The following is a 27,180-nucleotide window of genomic DNA, read 5'->3' as shown; positions in this document are numbered from 1 at the left end:
CTGTGGAGGACTCACTGTCACCAGCCCTCTACTGAATGCTGTGAGATGAAGTAATGCCTAGAGGGTGCACTATGAGGAGAGGCCCCATAGGGTTAACCTTGGCTCTATTGCCATTTGGGGCCAGACAATTCTGCCCTATCATATGGTAGCTAAGAATGCAGGCTCTAGGTTTCAAACTTAATTCTACTAATTACTGATTTAACTTTTATGCCCCATTTTCCTCCAGAAAATGGGAATAAATAACAGCACTAGCTGCCACAGGTTGTTGGAAGGATTAAATGAGGTACAGCATGTAAAGTGCTTAGCTTAGTGCCCAATATACGGTTAACACTCATAAATGCCAACTGGCATTGTGATCTCTACTATAGTCACCATCATCATTATTATTATTGTCATTGTTAGTGGTGGTGGTGATAGCATGGTGCCCGATATGTATGGATATGTATATATGTTTATGTATATATGTATCTGTATAAATATATGTACATCTACATATACATAGTCAGTGTATAGACAGATAGCCAGTGGTCAAAAAGTATTAATATTTGTTATTATCTTTTACTCTTCACGATAACTTGATGAGGTTTATTATCCTCATTTCAAATATGGAAACTAAAATTCAGACAGGTGAAGAAACCTGTCTAAAGTCACACAACTAGTAAGCGGCAGACCTAGGATTCAGAGTTGAGTCTGTTTCACTAATGTGGACTGGATAAGGCTCCTTGGTGCCCCTTTGTACTCTGCACTTGCCTCTATTACTTCATGTGTCACATGGTGTCTAATTGGTCGCTTTTTGGCATTCCTTCCACTCCATACCATTACCAGTCGGATGACTCTTTCATCCCCAGTGACAGCTGTGCCATCTGCCACATGATAGGAGCCCAGGAAGTATTTGAGAGATTGTATTGAATAGGTGCAACACTGTTGGTGAGCTCCATGTCTAGAAAGTGTCCTTCTGCCACATCCTTCCTTCTGATCATCCACCAGTATGTCATTTGAGCCTTTAGGGTCTAAGGATCCTCTCTCTGAGTGGGGGTATCCTTGTCAGCTTTTACACGAACCCACTTCATCCTCTGTGGGTAAACACGCAAAGACACTTTCAAATGCTATTTTTCAAAATGTTCCCCAAATCCCTCAATGTGGCCAAGCATAAATAACCGTGGTAGGAATTGTCCTTCGGAGGCCATCCCCATGAGGAATGTTATCAGCCCAAAACAAAAATAAATGGCTGGCAGAGATTTTCTTTGGAAGACTTTGTCCACCCGTACGCTATGTCTTTCATAAAGCAATATGAATAAACAATCCTTTTGTCAAGGATAATTTACTTTTATGCTTGGGAAAGTAGCAATAGAGATGGACGACTACATTTTCCTTATTTTGGCACAACTTCACCTTTGAAATGTGTTTGTAATGGGTCTGCTGCTGAAAACTCCCTGCAAGAACTTCAGCCTAGATTGACAGAATGGTATTTCTTCTCAAGGCTTAAGTACTCAGGGCAGAAAAATGGCCTTGTTTTCCTTTGCAGACTTCAGTTTTATGAGCCTCTTTTTATGATGTCATTAGGAACTATCTAAGTTCTGGGAGGAGTGATCATTCTTTGGATTTTTACAGTATTCTGCTGCATAAGGTTGGGTGGATGCTAACTCTGGGCCAGAGTGGTGGTGTCTGTAACCACTCGGTCTTCTTCCAAAACTTCAGGACTGTGGAGTTAAAAGGCCATATGTGAGTTCCAAAGATGATGTGATAAAAGGGACTGCACTTGATGGCAGGGTCTCTCAAGGTTGATTAGCAAGAGAGAACCCACTTGACAGACGTGATGGTTTTTCTCTCCAACTCCATGGCAACTGCAAGGCCAGCAGCTGCCAATAAAAATCAGAGATACTACTTACCCAGCTCTCCAAGAATCCCATGTAGTTATGAGGTTTGGGCCCCAACATGAGGAGGAAAGAGATAAGTCATTGTAACGGCCTTCAGGCTGTTAGCATGTAACCTATGCTGCTTGGCAGCCTTTAACATGGCTTTGGGGACCACTCTTTGACCATGAATTAACCTACCTCATTCTTCCCTTCACTCCTGAAAAAGATCATGTTCAAAAGGAGATGGGGAAGTATTTTGAGACCACATACAGTTATATAGACCTTCTTGGATTGATGGTTACCTGTTATATTTTCCATGGAAAGGAGAAAAGAACAGTGGCCCTGTCTCAGCCAACTCAACCTGGTTGCAAACACTTCCTCATCCATCAGAGTCTCAGCAGGGACTGGGCTTGCTGTCTCAGCAACACTGGGCCACCAGGGCACAGTGTTGGTTGGCAATAAATGTTTTCTAAGTGATGGTGGCCCAGCAGCCAAGTCCTCACATCTCCATGGCCTTTTTCATAAGGGATACCCAAGTTTCTGAGGCTCACAATTGTCCCCTGATTGAGGCCAAGAATGATAAAAAGCAAGCCCACTGTGCAAGAATTTTGAAGAAATAAGACTCTTGCTTTGAATCATTACTAGCTCCTGTCGAGCTCATCAACGTATTGTCTCATTTCCGAGGCATCAATCCTGCTTCTCCTCTCACGTTCACCCACAATATGTTTAGAAAGCACCACGCAGTAGGCTGAGCCCAACCTTAAAGGAGGCAGTGATTATACCAAGAGGTTCCAGAAGGAACCGGTACTCTAAGGTTGCTGGGTGGATTTCAGACTCCTGTATTCATTTACATGGAAAAGCAAAATCTCAATGTTCTTCCAGAACTTAATTCATCATCTCTCCACCTCCTCCTCACAGTGAGTTTTAGCTGCATTGACATTTAACATCAACATTTTGACAAGCCATCCATTCCTTCACTCAACTCGTATGTATTTAACACTTACTATGTGCCCAATGTTATGCTAGATAACAAGAAGTCAGCAGGAGTTTCAAGATAGGTATGGTCCTACCTTGTGGCCCAGCAGGAAAGGCAGACACTAAACCAATAAATTTCACAATTGTTTCATTAACTATAATAAGTATTACTAAGAAGGTGAGCTGGGTACTGCAAGAAAGTATAATAGGGGGACCCAACCTAGGGAAGTAAAGTTTTAAGGTAAAAAGTGGAAGATAAGATGGCTGAGAGTTACCTAGGGAGGTAGGGGGAAAAGGGAACACTTATGATGGCCCCCAGGTAGGAAGAAGACTGGGATGGCACAAAGGTGTCTCCAAGCTCTATATAGAGGATACACTCTTGGAATCTCAGTGAAGTTTCTGTGGTGGCAAGGAAGAAATACCTTTCTAGCTAACTAGTGGGTAGGGGGAAATATTGAAAGGAAAATAAGAGAATCTCAAGAATCCAAAATGCAGGAGGAATAACTAGGCTTGTGGGAATTCACAAACCAATAAAAGTCAAAGCCCCTGTCTGTGAATCTAGATAGCCTCTTCTCTCCTCTTCTCTTCCCTCCCTCTTCTTCCCTTCCTTCCTTCCTCCCTCTCTCTGTCTCTACCTCCCTCCCTCCCTCTCTCTATCTCTCTGCCTCTTTCTCTCTCTTCTTTTTCTTTTTTTTAATAATTTTATTTATTTATTTATTTTTCCCCCAAAGCCCCAGTAGATAGTTGTATGTCATAGCTGCACATCCTTCTAGTTGCTGTATGTGGGACGTGGCCTCAGCATGGCCGGAGAAGCGGTGCATCGGTGCGCGCCTGGGATCTGAACCCAGGCCACCAGCAGCGGAGCGTGTGCGCTTAACCACTAAGCCACCGGGCCGGCGCTTTCTCTCTCTTCTTTGTCAAGTGTCTTACTCTGCTTTCACCTGGTCCAATATGGCAACCACCCATGAGCCTATATGATCTTACAATTTCAGCTCCACCACTGATTGCAATTTCAATATATCTCAGTTCAATTGTTTGAGAGATTAAATCCAGTTGATTGCTGGCCACTTAATAGAATTAGTTGGTTGACTTTGAGTCAGGTGCCCATATACTAGACATATTATTTTTTGCCACCCAGAATTGGCAAACCAATTCATGTTCCTTGTGATTGAGGTGAAGTTCTAGCCCCAGCCACAGGGAGGGAGGACATAACTCATGCCTAAGCAATTCAGCACAGCATATTATTGGCCATAGAAATTGGTTCATAAGTCAGACTTTGGGTGAGATTTCTGGGAGAAAAGACTCTCCATCTTCCACGGGCATTACAAGAGGAGATGTTCACTCTTCCTTTAGATAGTATGATGTGATGTTGTGAAGTGCAGATCTTTAGCAATCTTTTTGTGACATTAAGGGGAGCCAGACTGAGCATGGAGTCAACCCAGAGGAACCCAAACCAAAATTTGGAGGAAAAACTCAGTTGCGGAGATATCATCCAAATCCTGATTCCAGCCTTGCTTGAAGCTGGGTCTACCCCAGGACATTTTCAAACCAATAAATTCCTATCATTGTTTAAGCCAGTTCAAGTTGGATTTCTCTGTTGCTGGCAAAAAAAATCTGACTAAGTTATTTGGCTTGCTCCTCATCTGATCAGTTATGGAGCGGGACTGGGGAAGGCAAGTTTGTGTTTCAAGTGGGAAACGATTCTTTGAGAAGGTGATTGATCCAAAGTGTATTCAAGGCACTTGGACAACTTAGAGCATGGCTAAAGTATGTTGCCATTATGACTGAATGCGTAAGCAAGGAAAGAAAAAAAATAGAGGTCAGTTCTGGTGCTGAAGTGCTTATCTTCTTTTCTAAAGAATTTTAATCACGTTTTCATCACTTCATTAATTTTTTCAATTTTTCTTGAAAACAGTAACTATTCTTTTTGGAAATAGCCACAGGCTATGTTTGAAACATCTCAAATGAGCTCCTTTTGAATTATTCATGTGAGAAAATCTCTATAGATATCCAGAAATAGGATCTCTTTCTGTCTCCATAACTTAAAAGCAACTGACTGCATTTTGCTAAAAAGAAGATCTGTTTCAACTGAAACCAGATTTGAAAAATATCACCACATTTTTCTTTCCACAAATCAGATTTGCTGGAGAAAACAGGGAAAAAAAATAGAACTATAATAAAAAACTTGACTCTTTCTTACTATATGTTTACTTATGTGTTTCTTACCTGTTAGAGATTATAAATAACTAGAAGTCAGGCAGCTGTCTACTCAACGAGGCTGAATGTTTTTCTAGCAAAATGCCACAATATCTGGACAAATTTCACTAGTTATCATAACTCTGGGCTGCAAGACAAAAACTTTCTATGTAAATTAGGTCTTTATTTACTCCTCTTCTCATACTTTACTTTTTCTTTGCAAGGAACGTAAATTTCCCAAGTTTGTATCCAAAGAAATGGAAAACATGTACATTGAGGAGCTGAAGTCGTCCGTCAACCTGCTCATGGCCAACTTGGAGAGCATGCCGGTGTCCAAAGGTGGCGAGTTCAAGCTGCAGAAACTCAAACGCAGCCACAACGCTTCCATCATCGACATGGGCGAGGAGAGCGAGAACCAGCTCTCCAAGTCAGATGTCGTGCTGTCTTTCTCCTTGGAGGTAAAAAGCTCTAAACTCTTGAAAGTTTTCTAGCACAGCAAGCAGGACATGGGTGATTAGATGCATCATAATCAGCTTGTTTTCCTCCTTGCACCCCAGGAGCAGTTATTAAAATAACAGCTTGCTAAGCATAGGTCAGCTAATCAGCAAGTGATTCCCCAACTCCAGGAGCCCACACCATTTTAAGGAAATGCAATCTTAAGAACCACCTACTAAATTTAATCTTGCATTATTTTCCCTGTCTTCAAGCAGTGCTCAAGGGTTTTGTAAAGATCTTATGCAAATAAGAAAGTGTAAAATTTTGGCAACCTGTGTTACAGTTATGAGAGATGCAGTCTACCATCAGTTTCATGGTGAGTTATAAATTTTCTTTACCATCATCTCTCCTGTTGGCTACACAGTAGAGAGGCCCTTGTTGTGGTGGAGGCTTTTTTAGTTCAGTCTCTTCTCTGTCAAGTGTCTTACTCTGCCTTCCCCTGATCCAATATGGCAGCCACTGCAAGTCTACATGGTCTTACCATTTCAGCTCCACCACTTGGTGGGAAGAACACAAAGAAAGAACCCATTTGGGCTAGAATTGTGGCAGAATGCTCAACATGTCAATAAATTTCTCTATAACTTCTACTTCCATGTTTGTTTTTATGCATATAACCTAAGGAATTGTTCTCATCCAGCTACATCAGAATTACCTGGATCACTGGTTCGGTATGCAGATTCCTGCACCACCGAGACCTATTGACCCAAATCTCTAGGGGTAAGAATTAAAATGGTGCAGTCACTTTGGAAAATAGTTTGGTGGTTTCTCAAAAAGTTAAACATAAAACTACCATGTGTTCCAGCCACTCCACTCTTAGATATCTACCCAAGAAAAATGAAAATACATGTCCCCACAAAGACTTGCTCACAAATGTTTATAGCAGCATTATTCATAATAGCCAAAAATGGAAATAATCTAAATGTCTATCGACTGGTGAATGGATAGACAAAATGTGGTACATCCATATAAGGGAATAATATTCAGAATGAAATGGAACAAACTACTGATACATGCTTTGATTTAGATGAACCTCAAAAACATTATGCTTAGTGAAAGAAGCCAGACACAAGAGACCACATATTGTTTGATTCCATTGATATGAAATATCCAGAAACAGAGAGTAGATTATTGTTGCCTAGGGCAGGGGATGGAAATGGAAATAAAGTATCTTATTGGGGGAGATAAAAATATTCTAGAACTAATTTATGATGGTGGTCATACAACATAGTAAATTTACTAAAATCACAACATTGTACACTTGAAATGGGTTAATTATATGATATATAAAATATGCCTCAATAAAGTTGTCAGGAGAAAAAGAATCTCTAGCTAGAGTGCAGCTCTGGAATGTGCATTTTAATGAGCTATCCAGGTACCCCTCATGCACTTCGAAGTTTGCGAACCACACATAACTTATTAATGCTCAAAACCCCACAAGCATTTTAAGATGACTCTAGATTTGGGGAGAACAAGAGAATAGATCAAATTTCTGTAGATTTGATTAGAATTTATAAAGACTAAATTAATTTTCTAGAAAATCATTAAGGCTTGCTGTGAATTAACTGCAGGTAATTTGTTTTACTGTGCTCAGTTTGGATCGAGATAGTCAGATTACGGTGTTTTCAACGTGTATTTTGCAGTCAGAAGAGGCAGTATTTAATTAAATATTGAGCACTTGGTGTGTGAAAAAATCATCAGCGTAATTTCACAGAAACTTCCTTTCTTTCTTTCTTTTTTAATACCGCCACCTGAGGTACTGAACTCTTTTTCTTAGGTGTCTTTGAATTTGATTATTGCCAATTAGAGGTGGCAATTTATTCCCTACTGCCTCGTCTTCCTACAGCAAGGGGAAAAAAGTGGTTTATTGATTTTCATGAAGCTTTTAAATCTGTAATTTTCTAATTCTTTATCAGTACTCACTATTATACAGCTGATTATCTGAAATATAGATGTGGGCGAGTCCCCAACCATATTCTCATGTGTACATGATTCAAACAGGCTTTAACTTGTAAGTACAAGTACCGAATGAAATGCCCTAGGGTTTCCAAATACTTTTTAATTAGAACACTAAATTGCACATCATACTAAAACTGCCAGCAAAAATCATTGTGCATCTATTTGTGAATGTGTTTGGGGGAACATAGTCGCGGAGGGTGGGGGCAAGAAGAGGAAGAAAGAAAACTGTCATCTCATCAGGGCAGACTGGGGTTTGAATTTGCAGGTTGGTGCGAGATGTATTTTCTGTAAATATAGAACCGCATGGCTGGAAGGGACACCAGCGAGTAGTTAACTGCAGCAAAAGAACTGAGGTCCATGATGGCGTGGACCTTGGGCAGGGCAAGTGCTCTGAGAGAGAACGATAGGTATCTGTAGAATGCCACTATGCCTGCTTTGCCATCATTAATTCAGTGAATCCTCACAACAGTTTTTTGCAGCGTTTACAGACATAGAAACAAAGCCTCAGAGAGGTTAAGAAACTTGCAAAGGATTACACAGCTAATGAAGATGCAGATTCAGGATTTAGACCCAGATCTTTTAAATTCCAAAAGTTGTGTTCTTTTTACCGTGCCTCCCATTTCTTTTCATTTGTATGATTCTTCCCAGTTTAAAATTTTTCAATTACATGCATCATCTCATTTGATCCTCACACAGCAGCCCACGGAGAGAGATAGGACGCATATCATTGGCCCCAATTTACAGATGAGGAAACTGAGGCTCAGGAGATTTGAAAGGAAAGTGGAGTGACTTCAAGGTCAAGTCTTCTGCCCCACATCACATGAGTAGTACAATGGTTCTCAAAGGAGGGCTCCTGGATTAGCACCATCAACATCAGCATTACTGTGAAAATTGTTAGAAATGAAAAGTTTGCCCCACCCCAGACCTACTTATCAGAAACTGGGGGTGGAGTCCAGGGTCTCTGGTTTAACAAGCTTTCCAGGTCATTCTGATTCACACCAAGTTTGAGAACCACTGGGCTATTAAGCAGAGAACAGTGACTTGTGAGTCTTGGTTCAATGCCTGCCCTATTGTACTTCCTTGAATCAAGCCCATTAAAAAAGTGTGCTTTTTTTGCACACCCATATCCTTCTCCTTGTGTAATGCCATTACCTGTTTTGGAGTACAATTGAGTGAGTTTTAATGTTTTCGTATACCTTGCTCATTGTAGATCTCTGATGCAGGTCATTTGTTTCTGATTTTTAAATCAGTATCTCTGCCCTCCCCTCCCTTCTCTCTAATAACTCACAAGGCATATCACTGAATATGAGAATAGCAGGTGATTAAATGGAGTTTGAGGGTAGTGGTGGGAAGTGCTAGGAATTGCAAATAATACATCATGGTCCATCAAGACACCTGCCTTTTCCCTCAGTCTAGAACAGAGAGTATGCAGTTGCAGACATGTTTTGGTTTTGACCCAACAATGTTGGCCTGTACAAAGTTTGTGTATTTTATTCCTCCCTTTTTGGATTATTGTCAAAATTTCAAAATCAGCTTTCTGACTTTGATTCTGATTCAGATTTCCATTTTCTGGTGGGAAAAATTAGAGTGTCTGGCAACTCTGGACTGGGGAAAGACAAGGCCATAATGGGCAGCAACTGAGTAGCAATTGCTCCCATTAGACACAGCATGTGCTTTCCAGTTTGCCGCAGTCCCCACTACTCTTTATTGCATCTCTGACTGTAATGCTGAATGTTACTTGCCCTTTATCTTAGCACTTGCTTTAGCACTATCTTACTGTAAAGAGAAAAGTGAATCCATGGGACTATGTCTCTGCCAAGTGCTGAATTAACAGCTAGACTATTTTTAAAGAAATAGGAGAGAGCCTATTTCTTTGTAGAAATGAAAAATGATCCTATGTGTCTAACACAGAAAAGAGGAGCCCGTTACCTGTCTGGCCCCTGTGAGCATCTGAATTAGTGAGCCTTGTCTTTCCATCTGGGAGGCAATAAGCTACACTATGAAGAATTACATCCTCATACTAGACTGACCCCAGCATGGCTGGTAGAAACCTGATAGAAGCCATCAGATACCTGTTGGCTTTTTTTGTCACTTTTTCTCATCTATATATTTTCCTCTGGGTGATTCTGCCCATGGGCTTTGGCAATAACCTCTACTACGTGTGATTCTGTTTCCAGGTGGTGATCATGGAAGTCCAAGGCCTCAAATCCTTGGCTCCAAATCGCATTGTGTATTGCACAATGGAGGTGGAAGGAGGAGAGAAACTGCAGACTGACCAGGCTGAGGCCTCTAAACCAACGTAAGTTAACGTTCTCCACAGTTCATCTTCCAGAAGGTTGTTCTCGTTGGCTCCATTTTAGCCAACTCCAAGTTAAAGGTCTGGTTTCCCCAGAATGTTCTAGAAGACATATACTTTGTTTATTTTTCAAACAAAGTGAGTTGACTACATTTTTATTTGGCAGCCATAATAGGGATTCCACTTCCTTCAAAGTAGAGAATGGAAGACAATTAAAGAAACAATCTGCTTTCTGGAGGTTTTATGTATTCACCTTAGAAAGTTACATCTTCCATCCTTTGGTATGGTGTGCAGGAGAGTTTGATATAAATTTGTTTTATTATATTTTCTAAATAATACTTTGTTTACAGTATAAGGAATTTTTTAAAAAATCTTTCTCTATGTGCCACAGTTATGAATATATCATCAAAGCAGTATGTTACATTAGACATAATACATTAATTCATTCGGTCAATACGTATTTGTCAAATGCTCACTGTTTGTGTACAAGGTACTATTGCACAGTAGAAAGGAAAATAGTCACTATTGTAGCCCTACAGAGCTACAGAGTGGGGGCATCATAAAAATAATCACACAGATACAAATAGTTAGAAATGCTGAAAAGGAAAGAGCACTTGGAGAGGAGATAGCAGGGGGACTTAAACGAGTTGGTGGGGACAGAGTCAGAGTAAGCCACCTTTAGGAGTTACAAGACATTTGGGCTAATATTATAAAAGTTGAACAAGGGGAGTGAGAGTAGAAAGAGCATTCCAGGCAGAGTCAGCTTGTGCAAAGGCCCTGTGGCAAAGAGGAATTGAAAGAAGGCCAGTGGGGCTGGAGTTCAGAGAACAAGTTATGCCATAAGCTGCCAGTGAAGCAGGAAGGCGCCACGCCATGAAGGGCCTTGGTAGGCCGTGGAGAAGAAAGCATGGGGATACATGATTAGATAAGTGTTTTGAAAAGATCACTCTGGCTGCAGTGGAGGGGGCAGGAGTTGATGCAGGAGACCACTTAGGATTCTATTGCAGTGGTTCACAGGAGCGATGATGATTAATTCATTTGGGTCAATAGACTCTCAGGCCTCAAAGATCCTTGAGAGATCACTTCTCTCTTCCCTCCCTACCCACTGCCTCTCTTTCTTCCTTTTCTATCTCAGTTAAGCCAGCCTAAACTAATGAGCATCTTTTTTTATTATTGTTAATTCATAAGAAAGTCATAAAAAGAGTCACTCCTAACAGCAGCTCACTGCCTTTCCTCCCCTAGAGCATTATGAGCTGTTTGGCAGAACATGAATAACTTACCAGGATGTTCAAACAAAATAGTTCAAAGAAAGCACTGAATGTTTCCTGGACAAGAGAAAATCTGAGGGCATTGTATGCCTTCAAGTGGTTCTTTGTATGAATAGCAAAGGCCTCAGATGCTCAGAAGCTGGATGAAATTAATGAGTGTATGCAGAAGGAAATGGAAACCAATGCAACTGGTCACACACCATCCTTCCTCCCTTTTTTAAAACTTAGTTTCAAACTGAAAATGAATACCATTGATGAAATCTCAATTTTTCCCCCAAGTTACCATGACCTGATCATTATTAATGCTATTATGTTATGCTGGATTATTTATATGTGCTTTTTAAAAATGTGTCATGTATGTCATGTATTTGGTGTTTCTGCCAACCTTTTAAGATGTTGGGCCCAATATAGTGTCACAAGTTAGAGAAGGAAGGAGAAACCTCTGATTATTCTAACGGGCTGTTGTTTCATATGGGCTATTTTAACTCAAAACATAATTCCTATCATTTCCTTGGGTTTTAAGGTTTCAGTTGCCAGGGTAAATGATGAACTGATTTTCATGCACTTATGAATGTTTAAAGCAGAGTTTCAGATTACAAATAAATATGGAATGCTTGGGTCTACCTACTGGAAATATTCATATTTCTCATATATATATTTACTCATATCCATACATGTACATTATTATGTCCATATAAATAAACATCTTACACTGAAACATTTTGCTTTTCTTGCCAGAAGTATATTTTTTTTATTCCTCTTCAAGCAGTGAGTGGGTGTTACCAACACCCCACAGATGGTTTGCTTGTTTGTTTTTTAATACAGTAAGAATGCAAGTTTCATGACTAGGGTCAAGTCAAATCAGTCAGTAGTGGCTACCTAGAGTGCTGTGTTGAGAAGGATTCTGAGGCCAAATCTTTATTAAGAGGAAAATAGTGCCATGATCAACTTGTAACATCTGGCATGGGAGAGGATAGGGTACAAGTGCCCTGTATTTGCCATTTCTATAGCATCCCAAAGAGATACCCAGAGTTTTGAAATCTACCAATGCTCATTTTTCTTTCTGTCTCTTTATCCTTTCTGTATAAATTTTCTTATAACCTCTACACATCTTCCTTCTCAATCCACAATTCTTTGCCCAATTCTCTTCTTTACCTTTTTCTTTGTCATAGTTCAGTTCTGGTAGTTTTCCTCTGCCTCCAGTTTTATTTGGTAGGATGAATGAGCCTGTTGGTGCAGATCCGTTTTCCTCCTCTCTCCCTAGTTTGGAGTTATCCGGAATCCTCTCCATAAGTTCTTTTCTTTGAAGCTTATATTTCTTTTCCTTTCCTCTCCTCTTCTACTTACAATTTCTCCCATTACTAATCTCCAGCTGTCATCTCTGCTTGATTTTGATTATCCCAAAAAGTATCCTTTTGAGTGAGATACTGCCCCAGTAATCTTCTGAATCTTGTCTTTGACTATTCTTATAGCCAGCAGATGCCCGTACTTTATTATACATCCTAAAACCAAAATTCCATTCAAGCCTGTTTTATTCATTACTCATGAATTCTGTTGTTGCTGCTACCAAGTATTTCACCCAATAACTGGAACACCAGCATCTTATCCTATCTCCTGTCTACAAGGAATTTAGCTCTTGTCTTTTTTCTTTCCAGTATAGTCACAAATTCAGGAGGACATTACATAACCCAGTTTGTCTAAGAGTATGTTTTTGGAGCTTTAATGTGTAGAATACTGTAAGAAAAACAAGGACAGGGAGAGGGGTCCTATGGTCAAGTAAGGTTGGGAAATGCAAGACGTTGTATCTCTTTCTGAGTTATTCACGGTATACATTGGCATTTTAAAGGCTTTAAAGATTTCCAACAGTAAATAAACCTGTTGAGCTTTGTTTATCCATGACTTTCCAAAAGTTATTTCAACTAGAATCTATTAGCATCCATTGGAAATGCTGATCTACATTGTCGAAACCTAGTAATGGATGTTCCCAAGCTCTCCCTCACCTCCTTCATCAATGCCATCTCCTCCCTTACAACCAGGGTCCTGCCCAGCATGGTGCATAATATGGATCAGGTGCATAATATACAAATGCTGTGTTCATGAGTTAAATATAATTTATGGTTGGAAAAAATGGTGTGTGCGTGTGTGTGTAGCCCCCACTCATCCTTTATTTTATCAATCTCTTTGCTACCTGTGGTTATTTTCAAGCAGACTATATACCCTTTCAATTCTGTTCTCCTCCTCTCCTGGGTTTTTAACATGGAAAGCCAGAAGAATATATGATAAAAAGTTTTAAAGATATATATTTATTTAAAAAAAATATTACCTCCAATTACAACACAATGTTTCCTCCTCTGGTGGGAAGCCAATGGGGGTGCTGAGGCAGAAGTAACCGAAATCGTGTTTTCAGGTGAGCAATCTCAGGAGGGCATGGGAATGGAGAAGGAAAACACTTTGTGGGTTCAAGAACCCAGATATATTTTTCCACCTCCTTTGAAATAGAGCAGAAGACTTTTCCTGCCATGAGGCAGTGTTTTTCAAAGGACGGCACTCTACCTCTGCTGATAGCAGAGATTATGTTAGGTGTTACCAAGACATGGCATTGAGTAACACCAAATCACGTAATAAGGAAGTTATTCCTTTTCCATTTATTTTTCAGTTCTTTTGATCAAGTCAAGGAGAATGTTTTGGTTTGGTTCTAGTAAAGTTTTAACACTTCCACAGGCCTCAGGCTCAGAGCCTTCTGCAGGCAAGAGCCTCCAGTTAGAATTTAATAGCACTGTTTAGATCTCATTTAACCGAAAATGTTTTCTGTGTACTGAACCTTGGAATGGTTAAAATGGAAACAGAATATCTTTCCTGAATGGATCCTTAAAATTTAGATGTAAGTGAATGATATGAAGGGTGGGCACTTGTATTCCCTCGACAAGTGTGCATGGAATGTTCTACTTGGGTCCAACCAGTGCTGGGGCTACAGCCGTGAATAACGTGGATCAAGCCTTGGCCTCGTGGAGCATGCATCCTAGTAAAGGACATAGGCGATAAACAAATGAACAAAGAAGTATAGAAGATAATAGGTTGTATTTTGTCTTGCCTTCCATCCGCGGCTGGTGGTGCTGCTTCTGCAGCAGTGACAGAAGCTTGCCTTTATAAAGAAGTACATTAACATTTAAAAAGTGAATTAATTTAAATAAAATATATTAAGTAAATAATAGCGCAGGTGGTACCTAGATATGATAAAAAATAATCATGAAAATATCTTGTGTTGGTATGTGGAAATGGCAAAGGTTGGGAAGACGGCATGGAAATTACTTTAATTTGGGAAAATTGATGTAAGGAAACCTGACATATTCCCTGAGTAGAAGATAGACTCCAAAATGAATGTCTTTCTTAGTGGATTTGTACAGTGTAAATTACCCTCTAAAGAAAGCATGCCCTGAGGATTAAATACCAGAGAAATTTAAATAATTTTGCTGAAAAGAAAGGCAGCTTGAGTTAGCAGCTCAATATTGTGCTAACTTATCTGAAATTATATTCTTCTGAATTGAAACCAAGGATGCCACTTGGCATTTGATTATTTCACAAGTTCATTATTCCCTGACAAGCATGGGCTTCATGACGTATGGATTTCATTATTGTCAGGAATTAGAACACGTAATCAAACGGTTTCCTGCCACTTTCCAAGGGAATAAGAAAATAAAATGCCCTAACTGGTAAATCTTGCCACAGCCCTAGCATTTTTCAATGGCACCTTATCTGATGAGACCATATTAAAGGAAAAAAAACAAAAACAAAAACAAAACGCAAACGCAATGACTTTCTATAACATTTTTCTTCTGTGAAATATATCATTTGTGCTAATGGTGCAACTCAGAATGCGCCAGGCTTATTATGCCCAAATTATTCATGGAAGTGGAGTTCCATTAAATCACCCCCACATTTAGTCAGGTACAAAGTCAGAAAAGGAAGTTGTGCCCTCCAATTCTTTGCCTCATGTATCATCTTCTTAATGGTACTTCCTTTCTCAATTTAGCTAAGAATATTTTCTGTGTACTGGGCCTTGGAATGGTTTAAATGGAAACAGAATATCTTTCCTGAATGGCTCCTTTGAAATTTAGATGCATGTGAATGATATGAAGAGTGGGCACTTGCATTCCCTCAACAAGTATACATGGAATGTTCTACTTGGGTCCAACCAGTGCTGGGGCTACAGCCATAAATAATGTAGATCAAGCCTTGGCCTTATGGAGTGTACATTCTAGTAAAGGACATAGGTGATAAACAAATAAACATATAAGGTAATGGCAGATTATATTTTGGTTGTGAAAGAAATTAACAGGCTGCTGCATTAAAACGTAATAGGATGTAGGGTACTCTAATGGCCAAGGAAGCTCACTCAGAGTAGGTAATGTGTGAGTTGGTATCTGAAGGATGAGAAGGAACCAGCCATTAGAAGAGCCAAGGAAAGCATTCCAGGCACAGAGAACGGCGAACGCAAAGGCTTTGAGGTAGGAAGACATTTGATGCGTTCCAAGACCAGAAAGGAGAGCAATGTGACTAGAGATTAATGAGGGGGAGCGTGCTACAGGAGTCGTCTAAAGGGCAAGCCAGGGCCAGACGACTCAGGGCCTTATAGGCCGCATGAAGGGTTTGAACTTCATTCCAAGATCATGGAGAAGCCATTGGAGGATTTTAAGCCAGGACAGTGTATGATTGGATTTCCATCTTGAAACCTGAAGCATCTTTAAAGACCAGAGTAAACTTTGAATGACAGGTATATTGGTCGATAAATATTTATGGAGCACATACTATTTGCCAGGCATTAGTGTCAGGGAATAATATAGTGTCAGGGAATAATACAGACGTGACCCTTGACATTGTGGAGCCATGGAAAAAAACTGACTGGAAAAATCCAAGTGCCTGGGCGCAGAGTGATAAATTCTTCAGGAGCCACTCTAGCTTGAGAACTGCAAAAGCTACCAAATGGAAAAAGCAATGAGGCCTCCTGAGAATAGTCTCCTTTCTTGTCTACCTCTCTCAGAACTCAATGCTCAAGGTCACAGTCTATAGTCCACCTTTTTATAGTACTGAGTAGGAATTTGGTTACCATTTCTCTTGTTTTTCTTTTCTGAGAAATAAGGCTTAGGGCCGGCCCTGTGGCTTAGCGGTTAAGTGCGTGCTCTCTGATGCTGGCGGCCCGGGTTCGGATCCCGGGCGCGCGTGCGCGCCCCGCTTCTCCGGCCACGCTGAGGCTGCGTCCCACATACGGCAACTAGAAGGCTGTGCAACTATGACATACAACTATCTACTGGGGCTTTGGGGGGAAAATAAATAAATAAATCTTTAAAAAAAAAAAAAAGAAATAAGGCTTAGCTTCTTCCAGAGTTAATTAAATCATAAATGCTAAAAGCCAACACTGACCCGGAAATTCAATTTTGCTAGGCTCCCAGAAGATGTGTAGTTTGGGAGGAAACAAAATTGTAATCACGGTTTGGGATGCTCAGAGACTGTCCTGCCTTTCAGACCAGAAAACTTGGTCCAGAAGCCACAACTTTAATGAAAACCAGTTTATATTTGCTTGTGAGCTGGAAGGTGAAAGTAGGCTGACTGGTAAAACAACAAACAGTAGGGTAGATGGGGGAAAGGAATGGGGTGTTTGAGAACAAGCTGTGGATAAGGAGCTCTGAATGCTGCACCCAACTCCATCATAAATTTGCCACCCTGTCTTGTATAGGTAACCAAGCTTTCCAGCTTCACTATGTCCTCATAAGTCACTATGTCCTCCTTCTCCCTCAACAATTCTATAGTTTTTTCACCCTGCTGATCCAAAGAAGAGCCATAATGGCAGAACTTAAGACAGAGTTTCAGGAATTGCAAGTAACATCAAGTTGATGGTATTTCTAGAGCTGGCGGGAGTTCTAGAATTGGATGATCGAGTGGTAGCTGGAGTTTGAGAGTTAGATGGTGATGCTCCATCTAAACATGATAAATCCATTAAAGTTATGATTTCATGAGTAGTCCAAAGTTGGGTAGGTATGAGACAAGAATGTATTTTTTAATAGCACTTTGAGGACTAAGAGACAACAGGTCCTTAGTCCTGTTTTTCTCTCTGGTTCAGCTCCTCAAATACTTTGCCTGAACTTACTTGCCAATTATATCTAATGCTGATGTAATCTGAGAATTGGACTGATTGCCCATCGCTGTTTAGCAGAAATCCCATTCGATACATTTCTCCCCAAGTGTGAAAAACCGCTATACTTGTTTAGTGATCAGGGAGAATATGGGAAGGAATGCCATATAGTTACTTATCCGTAACAATGGACGCAGCCCAGAAGCTCTAAATTCTCACTAATAAGAAAACAAGACAGGCTTGGTTTACGTTCATTTATGCATAGAAGCAGTATGGCGTTGTGAATAAGAGCCCAGAATCGGAAGCCAGAGCACTGGGTCCATATCTCAGCTATGGGACCTTGGGAAGGTTACCTCACTCACCGCTTCATTTTCCACATTCTTGTGAAAATTAAATGAATTAACATACATAAAATACTTAAAACAGTGCCTGTCACATGTTAATCATGTTGGCTATTATTATCATGGCTTCATTCTTGTTTGGAGGGAGAAAGGAGAGATGGGAAAAAAAAAGCAACCTGGGTCTAAATAGTAATCACTAACATGGATTCAACACTTTTTATGGGCCAGGAGCTGTACGAAGTATTTCACAGTAAATGTCTTATTTAATGCCCTCCTGAAACCCATGAGATAGGTACTATTGTTATTCCCATTTTACTGATGGAAATACTGAGATTCAGAGAGGTTAGGTGCCTTGGTCAAAGTTGCACAGATAATAAATAGCTGACCAGGAGCCAAACCCAAAGCCTGTACTTTTAACTCATTCTGCTACCCTATCATTCTGAAAGAAATCATACCACTAAAAGAAGTTATTTTAATTAGCATTGACTACTCAGCAAAACTATCTTACAGGGCTCATTTCCTTTCCATAAATTCAGTTATTTTTGTGGGTTAAATCACTGCCTCTGTTTCAATGATGGTGAACGTGCTGTCACACATTAGTACTAGTACAGTGTTCCACCTCAATGCCGACACTTACCTCCGCAGACATAATTCGACCCATGTGCAGCAGCACTGTTAGGTGCCATGTATGTGAGTCTGCAAAGATAAGCCAGAGGTGGCCCCTCCCCTCGAAGTGCTTACAAAATTCCAGGACAGCCACTAATGATAATGATCATCATCCTTCCTCATGGAAATCATTATCAATAACAATTGCCCCTTACCATTTATTGAAATCTACTGGGTGCCAGACAATGAGCTGGCTGGTACCATATGGTTGAGTCACACAGACCTGGGTTTAAATCCCAGCAATACCACTCACCAGCTGGGTGACCTTAGGCAAGTGGATTCTCCTCATTGAGCTTCAGTTTCCTTAAATTTGAAATGGAGATGATAATACAACCTGACCCATGGGATTGGTGTTGAAAAATGATATGATCCATGTTAGCGGCTGAGTTCAATGCAAGGCATGTGATAACCTCTCAAGAAATATTAATAGCTAAAACCCCACTGAAATCTCACTGAATGTCACATGATACTGTTAAGAAGTAGACACCCACTATCCCATCATTACATATTTAGGAAGCCTGCCCTAAAATCCTACAACTCCTCAAACCCAGGCCATATGACTCCAAACACATGGAAAGCAAATAACCAAGTCTGCCAAAGAAGAAAGGGCACTATTGCCAAAATGCTTTCCAGAGCCAGAGGACAGCCCCTCAGCGTGGGCTGCCATCAATTTGATGACAAGAACTGGTTCCTGAAGGTGAGAGAAATGGAAAAGGGCAGCGGTCCTCCCTAAGTCCTCACCCAGAGTCACAACACACCAAATAATCCAGCCCCCTACAGTGTGGGACTCCACAAGCCCATTCTTCCAGCTTCTTTCTGGCTCCTTTGTTCAAGAGAGGCTAGAGTGCTGCTGAGATTATACTTTCTATGTGTTCACAAGTGTCTTATTTGTTTTATAGCAAAACCCCCTGTGCTGTGACATAGAGCTCACGTCACTGCAGGGATGCAGATGAATGTGGGGCCTCCGGGGAAGACAGATGCTCTTCCTGGCATGAGGCCAATCATCAGGGTGTTTGGAAACTTCTGGGGCTCTGGTGCTTAAGCTCTGGAGTCCTTCAAAGTTCCCTAGGTCCCTTGGTAAGGAATTAAAAGCTTTCAGCCTCGCCCATGGCTTCTGGTTGGTAGGGTTTGGGGTGGAGCAGCTATTTCAGGTAGCCCTTAATAGCTGGAACCTGCTTGGAAACATTTTGGTGATTATAAGGCAAATAAAGGTTTAGCATAGGCATAAGAGCAAAAGCTTTGGGGGGAGATAATCCCTGGTTTGGATCCCAACTGTTCAGCTGACATTGTTACATTGAATGAGTTACTAAATCCTCTGAACCTCAGTTTCTTCATCTATGAAATGAGCCACTGATGCTTATGTCATAGGCTTGTTGATGAGGATTCAAATTTAATAACATATGCAAAGTACTTGGCACAAATATAAGAGCTGTTATTCTTATCTTTATAATTATTGTTGCCATCAGTGGAGCCAGGGTGAAAAGGAAAACAGCACAGACGATCAAAGTCAGGTGGTGTGAACTAAAGAAGCTTAAGATACATTCTCTCTCAGTTACACGCCTTTTTTTTAGTTTCCCTTGAAATGTACTCACTTATATGTGGATTCCTTACCTATACTTGGAAAAATCTGTATATCAGGCTACTTTTCTGATAATGCCTTACATATAACAGATGGTCAGTAAATCTTGATTGACTCAGAGCTATGCCTTAATGGGCAATGGTGAAGGGCTCTGAGAAAAGCTAAGACGGGGGTCCATGTGATGGGCTTGAAAACCTCTTTAGAATACTGATCAACATAATGATAATTATGGTGGAGATTTCTCCACTGAAATAAGTGCTCAATATCCAAAAGAATAGAAATGGCTGCAAAATATCCAAAAGAATAGAAAAAGTCTGAAAAATAAAGTGAATCCGTGTGTGAGCTTGACTTGATACCAAACCACTGTCACTTTTCAAGTAATGAACAAAATACATACACGCACACACAGAGGAATTGATAGGTGTATTACAAGTTAAACTAAGTCTATGTAAATTTAGGGGTATCTTGACATTTAGCAAATAGACTGTCATGTGATCTAATTAAGGCAGGGTATTGTTGTTTTGATTTTTTTTTCTTTTGTGGATTTACGAGAGAGATAGAAGGAATAAAAAGGGAGCTCTCGTCTACCATTACTTTACACATCGAATAGTATGATAGAGTTGCAATATCAGTATTTGAGGACTATTGGGAAAGAGGAATTGGAGGCAGGAGTCCCGGTGTCTGAAGTCCCAGTTCTGCCCTGCTGTGTGTTGTCACCTTGTTTTTCTCTCTACTGCATCAAATCATGTAAACTATTTCTACTCCAAGAACAAAACTAAGCGATTTTCTGTTGAGCCATGTATCAGGACTTGGGACCTTGAAAATGCTTCTCTCTTTCTCACTTTCCTACTTTAGAGAGACCCCAAACAAAACAAACCTCAGAACCAGCGTGGTCTCTGGAAATGGTAGCCTCTAGAAGAACTCACTGTGCTCCTTTGGTCGTTTGTGATCAGAATTCATCCCATGGGCCTGCTACCCATTGATCCCACAAATACTTATAAATCAGGGAGAGAACCAGATCACAGAGAAAGGAGCATAAGATGCTGTTCGCCATACTCCTCCATTCACTCAGTCAGCCCTTCCTTCCTTTGTCTCATTTAGGTGAGTGGTGATGAACATTATCTCCTTTTTGAGCCAAGAAATCTTTATAAAATTTAAACAGTAGTACAAGGCAGAAAAGTAAAGATTAGGCTATATCATAATTCTAATCTTTGTAGCCCCATTTGGTGTGTGCTAGCGTTCATCCATTAAGCAAAATAAGATAAACCTTACCTTAATCCATTCCTATCTGGAAGGAAGGAAAGCTTAATAACTTGCTGTCACTGTTAACAGTTCCCACACTGGCAGAGCTGGCCCCAAAATATTTCATTCTTCCATCGACTTCAAGGTAAAGGAAACATCTATTTGGTGTCCATCCTAAATGTGCCATATAGAGGCCGTTGGTGGGAACTTTTTAGCTATTAGTGCTAAGAAATTATTGTTCCTATCCTGTAATAACAGAAGTTTAAATTTTCACTATCAAAATTGTAATAAAAACTAAATTGTTAATAATTTCATTTGATTCTTGTATTCCCAGAAGCTCCTTCTGTAACATCAATACTCAGCTTTGGCCAAATATTGATTTGTAGCCCTCAGTTCATTTACATTCAGCCAAAATGTAGGTTCAGGGCTTCTCCAGCTCTGCTGTGAAGCAAAGATGTAGGGTGAGTTGGTGGAGATTAACCAATCTAAAGAAAAGAAGCTGTTTTAGTTACATTGGTCAGAAAGTGTCCCCAAGAAGTGACGATTGAACTTAAACCCAAACAAGAAGGGGCTGACCACACAGAGAGTGTGCTGGGCAGAGAGAGTGGAGAGTTCAGAGACCCTGTGGTGAGAAGGAGTTACCCCGGCATGTTTGAGGGGCAGATAAAAGGCCAGAGGGCTGGAGCAGAGTGAGGGGGAAGAGAGCTAGAAGTGAGTCAGCGGGGCTGGCCAAAGCCAGATCCCATAGGGTCTGGAGGGCAAGATGAGAAGTTTGGATTTTAAGCTTGAAAGTAATGATAGTATTTACGTATTTAAAAGATCCCCCGGCTGCTGAATGGAGAATGATTACATGGGGCGTGGGCAGCAGGGACACCAGTTGGGAGGCTGTCGCAGTCACGTGAGAGATGACAGTGGCTGGTGGTGGCAGAGGAACAGGAGTGAAAGGGACAGGTTCAGGATACCTTGGGACCTAGAGCGAAGACTCTCCTTCTTATTTCCGTTTTCTACTCTTTTCCAAAGAGCATTCTAGCCCTGGACAACACTTGGCTCTTCTCTCATGAGACTACAATTGTTTATTACCTCCAAAGCTTGCCTTCACGCACCACTTGCCAATTTGTAAGTTGTAGTTCTAGAGTCTTGGTAAATGACCTTCAGTGAGTTGAAGCCAGCCCGACATCTCTTACAATCTTGTGGGTAATGGATGTACAGCTGAGAACTGGGACAGTCGGTTCTCTAGCTGGGTCTTTTGTTCTTTGCAAGGATTACTCTAAGCTGTACCAAATTTGTTCTTTCTCCACGTTAGCAAAGACATGTCTTTTACAGAATGTTACATGCCGACATTAGGGTGACATTGACACCAAACCAAAAAAGAAAATGAACGCATTCACTTCCCCCTCAAGGTTTCATTTCCTGCTTGGTTTAAAAGTTGGATTGCACTGTGCTTGTTGTAATGCTTGCTTCTGGTAGGGAGGTATTAATGTGAAAGGATTTCAAGAAATACGGGTCCAATCTCACTAAGTGAGTGAGCGGTTCTCTGTAGATAATGTGAGTGTTGGATACTTGTAGTCTTTCATGAGGATAATGTTTAATTACATTTAAGTAAATCAGGCTTGACTCCAACTTCACAGTGGAATCTTAGGCCCAGGATTCTCCTAACAGATGCAGCTGCTGAAAAATCTGGGCAGGAAATGCGTGTTTTTGTACATATACGTCAAATAATATTTTTTAGTGTCTATTTTGTATAAGGAACTGTGCTTGGCTTAGTTCTTAAAATTAGACGATGTTTTCTGATCAGAAAATTAATATGTCTATTGCCAAAAATTGAGGAAAAGTATAAGGAAAAATTAAATATTACTCATGATCCCAATACCAGGCAATAATGAGTGTAAACGTTTTGGTGTTGTTTTCCGTTTTGCTTTTCCATATCTATGACTGTGTGTACACACACACCCACAGATATATGTATGTGATGGATAACCTTGTATGGAAATCTTTACACTCACCTACGATTGTTTCTTTTGGAGAAACTCCTAGAAATGGTGTTATTAATTCACAGCTATGTCCTCCTATGAATGATTAGGGTGACCATCTCATCGCGGTTTGCCCAGGACTTTCCAGTGTTAGCACTGAAAGTCCCGGGTCCTGGGGCAAATTGGACCAGTTGGTCATCCTATTTGAGTGAACACATATTCAATCTCCGTCAGCCTGTATACTGGGGGAAAGTGTATGGCTGATGGTCACTTGCTGAATTTATTTGTTGGGAGCCCTCTGTCTCTCCAGCTTCCACCATCAGGATGCCGTCTTTGTCTCTGGCAACCTCAGAGAATTCATTGCAGCTTTTAAACTTGAGCCTGGAATTAAGATGTGGTTCAGCTGTTTGTATACAAACAGCAAGCAAGTCATTGTGCTCAAATGAAGGTCATTCTCCGGCCTCACTGAGCAATTTCTCAATTTGCTCCATTTGTCTGGATACATAAAAAGCTTCACGATTAGAATTACTATATAAACAGCAGAGTGATTCTTCCTGTAACTAAGCAAGCAGATTACGTTGTGGTGTTTGTACATTGAGGTGAGAACAATTAACATCTTAGTTATATTGGTGCAGGATCTTGGGTGGTTAAAGCATCAGGAGAAAACAAAATCATGGATTAAAATATATGGAGAGAGATAATACACTGAAACAAACACAACTCATTGCAGGAATTTTCCAGGTCTTTTGCAATAACTACTAACAATGTAAGTCCTTTTTTACATAGAACATTTTTGTTAGTTCTTTCCCAATCTTTTTTTAACATACCAGAGATCAGGACACCAAATCCATATTGTAGGTGTTAAATTTAAATAAAATGGGTCTGCCAAGCAAGTCTTAGGACCAAGGTTAATACCACCAGCTTTAATTAAAGTAACCTAAGATCAACTACCAAATTCGCTTCTAACACCTAAACTTTTCTAAGGTGTAGGAAAAAGTATTGTATCTAGAAAAAATGGGTGTATAGATATAAAAACAAATACAAATATAATTTGGGGGAATATACCCACACACAGTCACGTGCCACATGACGATGTTTCGGTCAACAACGGACCACGTATACGGCGGTGGTCCCGAAAGATTAGTACAATATCGCCTAGGTGTGTAGTGGGCTATAGCGTCTAGGTCTGTGTAAGTACACTGTATGATGTTTGCACAATGACGAAATCGCCTAATGATACATTTCTCAGAACATATCCCCATCGTTAAGAGATGCATGACTCTATATGAAAGGATTCTCTCTTCCTTTGGGCTTTTATTATATCTTTTTAATAAGTAAACTAAGAAAAAGGCTTGACCCCATAATGAAATGGAAAATACTCAGCCACTTAAGAAATAAGAAGAGAAACCTACATAACCTTGAGGACGCTCTAAATAGAGAGGCAGTTAATAGGGCTTAATTCTAAACCTAGGTTGCCAGGGTGACTAAAACCACTAGTCTCTTGAAACTGACATCAAACACCTTGTTAAAAGTGAGGGTAAATCACACAAAACTCCAAACCACCAGTATTTGCACTGATTTTTTAGACCCAAAGTGTTGATCAGAAGTACATACTTTCTCCGCATGAGGTTAAAGCTAATCAAGTGATTAAAATTTCAGCATAAGAATACTTATTTTAAAAAGAAAATGGGAAAGTACAGATCCAAAAATATCATCAGTTCAACCAAAACAAAGACTATGGTTTAGTCTCTACTGTCCGGCTCTTTCAGATCTCCAGATCCACTTTGCATCCTGATTTAATGTGTTTCCTTATTCATTCAATAAATAGTCGTTTACATAAAAATATGAATTAGACACTGCTCTAGGCACAAGGGGTACAACAATGAACAAGACAGACACAGTCTCTTTCCTCAGGGAACTGATATTCTAGTGGGAGGAGACATAAAATAAGTATGTAAACAAATAAGACAGTGATAAGTACTACCAAAAAAATTAAACAGGGTGATATGATTGGGAATGACCAGATAGGGGGAAAATTCCCTTTGGATTGGCTGGTCAGGAAATCCCTCCCTGAGGAGGTGCTATTGGAGTTGCGATTTCAGTCAAGGATCCAATCATCTGAAGATCAAGCAGAACATTCAAGGAAGAGGGAGAAGTAAGTTTAAAGTCCCTGAGGTGGGAATAGCTTGTAATGTTTAAGGGACGGGAAGAAGAACATTGTGTCTGGAGTATGTGAGCAAGGAGGACAATAATAAGAGGGATAGGGGAGGACCGTATAAGGTAGAGCCTGTGGGCCGTGAAAAGATTTGGATTTAATTTTAACTGCCACAGGAAGCCATCGGAAAGTTGTAAGCAAAGGATGGCCATGATGCCAGTTACTACTTGGGCGATGGATTGGAGGGAGAAGCAGAGCACTAAACACCTTTGTAATATTCTAGTTCTAAGTTGAGTGATAGCTTCCTGGGTGTGTGTTTAATTATTACACTTCAGAAATTACATATATGCGTATACTATTTGGCAATAAAAAGGAATGTAGTACTGACACATGCTACAACATTGATGAGCCTCAAAAACATTATGATAAGTAAAAGAAGCCAGATGCAAAGGACCACATATTATATGATTCCTTTTATGTGAAATGTCCAGAAAAGGCTAATCTGTGGAGACAGAAAGTGAACTAGTGGTCACCTAAGATTGCAGGTGGGAGTGTGATTGGCTGCAAATAAGCACAAAGGATCTTTTGGGGGTGATGGTTATATTCTAAAATTGGATTATAGCTGTGGTTGCACAATGTTGTAAATTTACTAGAAATCTTTGAATTGTACACTTAAAACAGATGAGTTTCTTAGTATGTAAATGTGTGTGTGTATGTAAAAGTGTGGGGGCGAGAGAGGAATCCAGGTTTGGGGTTTGAGCCACCAGACAGCTGTGGTGCCATTTTCTGAGTTGCAGAAGAGCAGGTTATTCACTTGTACTAATGGTGATCAGTACAAAGCATGTTGCTAGTAATTAGTTACTACATATTGCACACACAAAAATTAATGAAATATAGAAAATTCAGAATTGTCCCTGTTTTAAGATCTGTCTCATTCTCTTATACTTTTATATGCTTTTTTTCAGTCTGGTAGAAAATGATTGCTTGATGGCTAATACGTACAGGGAATTGCATCTAGTCTGCATCCTTCGATATCTGTGTCACGGGCCTGAGCGAGTGAATGCAGCTCAGGCAGCGTGCTCTGCTGTAGCAGCACAAACTCGTGCTGTGCTTTCCTCCTCTGCACATGTCAGGGAGCATTTCTTTCCAATGTGGTTATGCCCATGGGAACAAGTCACACAACAGAACACTTTCCTAATCTGTGAATCTGAACAGAGAAGGAGGAACACTCTACTTCACCTACAATCGAGAAGACCTAAATACTTAGAGATTATTAGCACAAAAAATTTTACCTGTAAAAACTTCCTTTGAGGCAAAGGATGGATCAAATGATTTATGAACACATTGCTTACCCTGGGGTTTCTCAATTAGAATTTCACGTGACAGTTTGAGGCTGAAGATCTTTGAGACCTCAAACAATAATGGCTTTTTAAGGAGAGGGAGAATCCTATTTCTTCCCACTAGTTTTTAAAGCATTGATAGTGACACAGTCCAGATGAGGGAGGGAGGGGAATAAATGTGTGCTTGAGTGATCTCCCGTGATCAAAACTAAATTACCAAAAAACTCACAGGTTAGAGTTTTCCAGATCTATAGATTGTTTACACAAGAGCTTAAGTGGTGAACATAAGTAATGTGTATATATACATTTTTTTAATTCCATATCACCATATAACTTAAAAGAAAAACATCAAATAATGGTTTTGTAGAGATTTTTAAAGAATCTTTTTAAAGATTCTCAGATTATCCTGAGAGCATGACTCTGTTTAGTAATTTCTATAGTTATGGCATCAATATAGTTGCTGTCTTTTAAATCCTTTGGTTTGAAATTTTCAGTTTAGTGAACAGGCTATAAAGTAGGTCTTATTTGCTTTCTAACAAATAAGGCAGAACAGCTTGCCCATGGGGATTTAAATCATAATTTACATTTAGGTTTATTTTTATAGACAGGCCATAAGTACAATTTGCAAAGCTGGCTAAAACTAAGGCACTAGAAAATTAAAAAGAGAGATTTATTTTTCCCCTTAAAATTGAGCTCAGTTATAATCTAAAACTAATTG

At 40.1% G+C, this 27,180-nt stretch overlaps 1 protein-coding gene across 4 annotated transcripts in view; it reads left to right on the top strand.

The window, feature by feature from the left end:
* The window catches only part of CADPS (calcium dependent secretion activator), a 437,514-nt gene that overhangs the window by 196,584 nt on the left and 213,750 nt on the right, over nt 1-27,180 (top strand). For all 4 annotated transcript variants that reach the window (XM_087431281.1, XM_087431280.1, XM_087431279.1 and 1 more), the window contains exons 5-6: nt 5,252-5,485; nt 9,656-9,777. In XM_087431281.1, the coding sequence (XP_087287407.1) occupies nt 5,252-5,485; nt 9,656-9,777 (356 nt within the window). The remainder of the gene's footprint in view (nt 1-5,251; nt 5,486-9,655; nt 9,778-27,180) is intronic.

This window comes from Ceratotherium simum, chromosome 5, assembly GCF_057802395.1.
Source record: "Ceratotherium simum simum isolate JZ-2026a chromosome 5, ASM5780239v1, whole genome shotgun sequence".
Lineage (NCBI taxonomy): Eukaryota > Metazoa > Chordata > Mammalia > Perissodactyla > Rhinocerotidae > Ceratotherium > Ceratotherium simum.
This window is presented reverse-complemented; position numbering and strand designations above follow the sequence as displayed.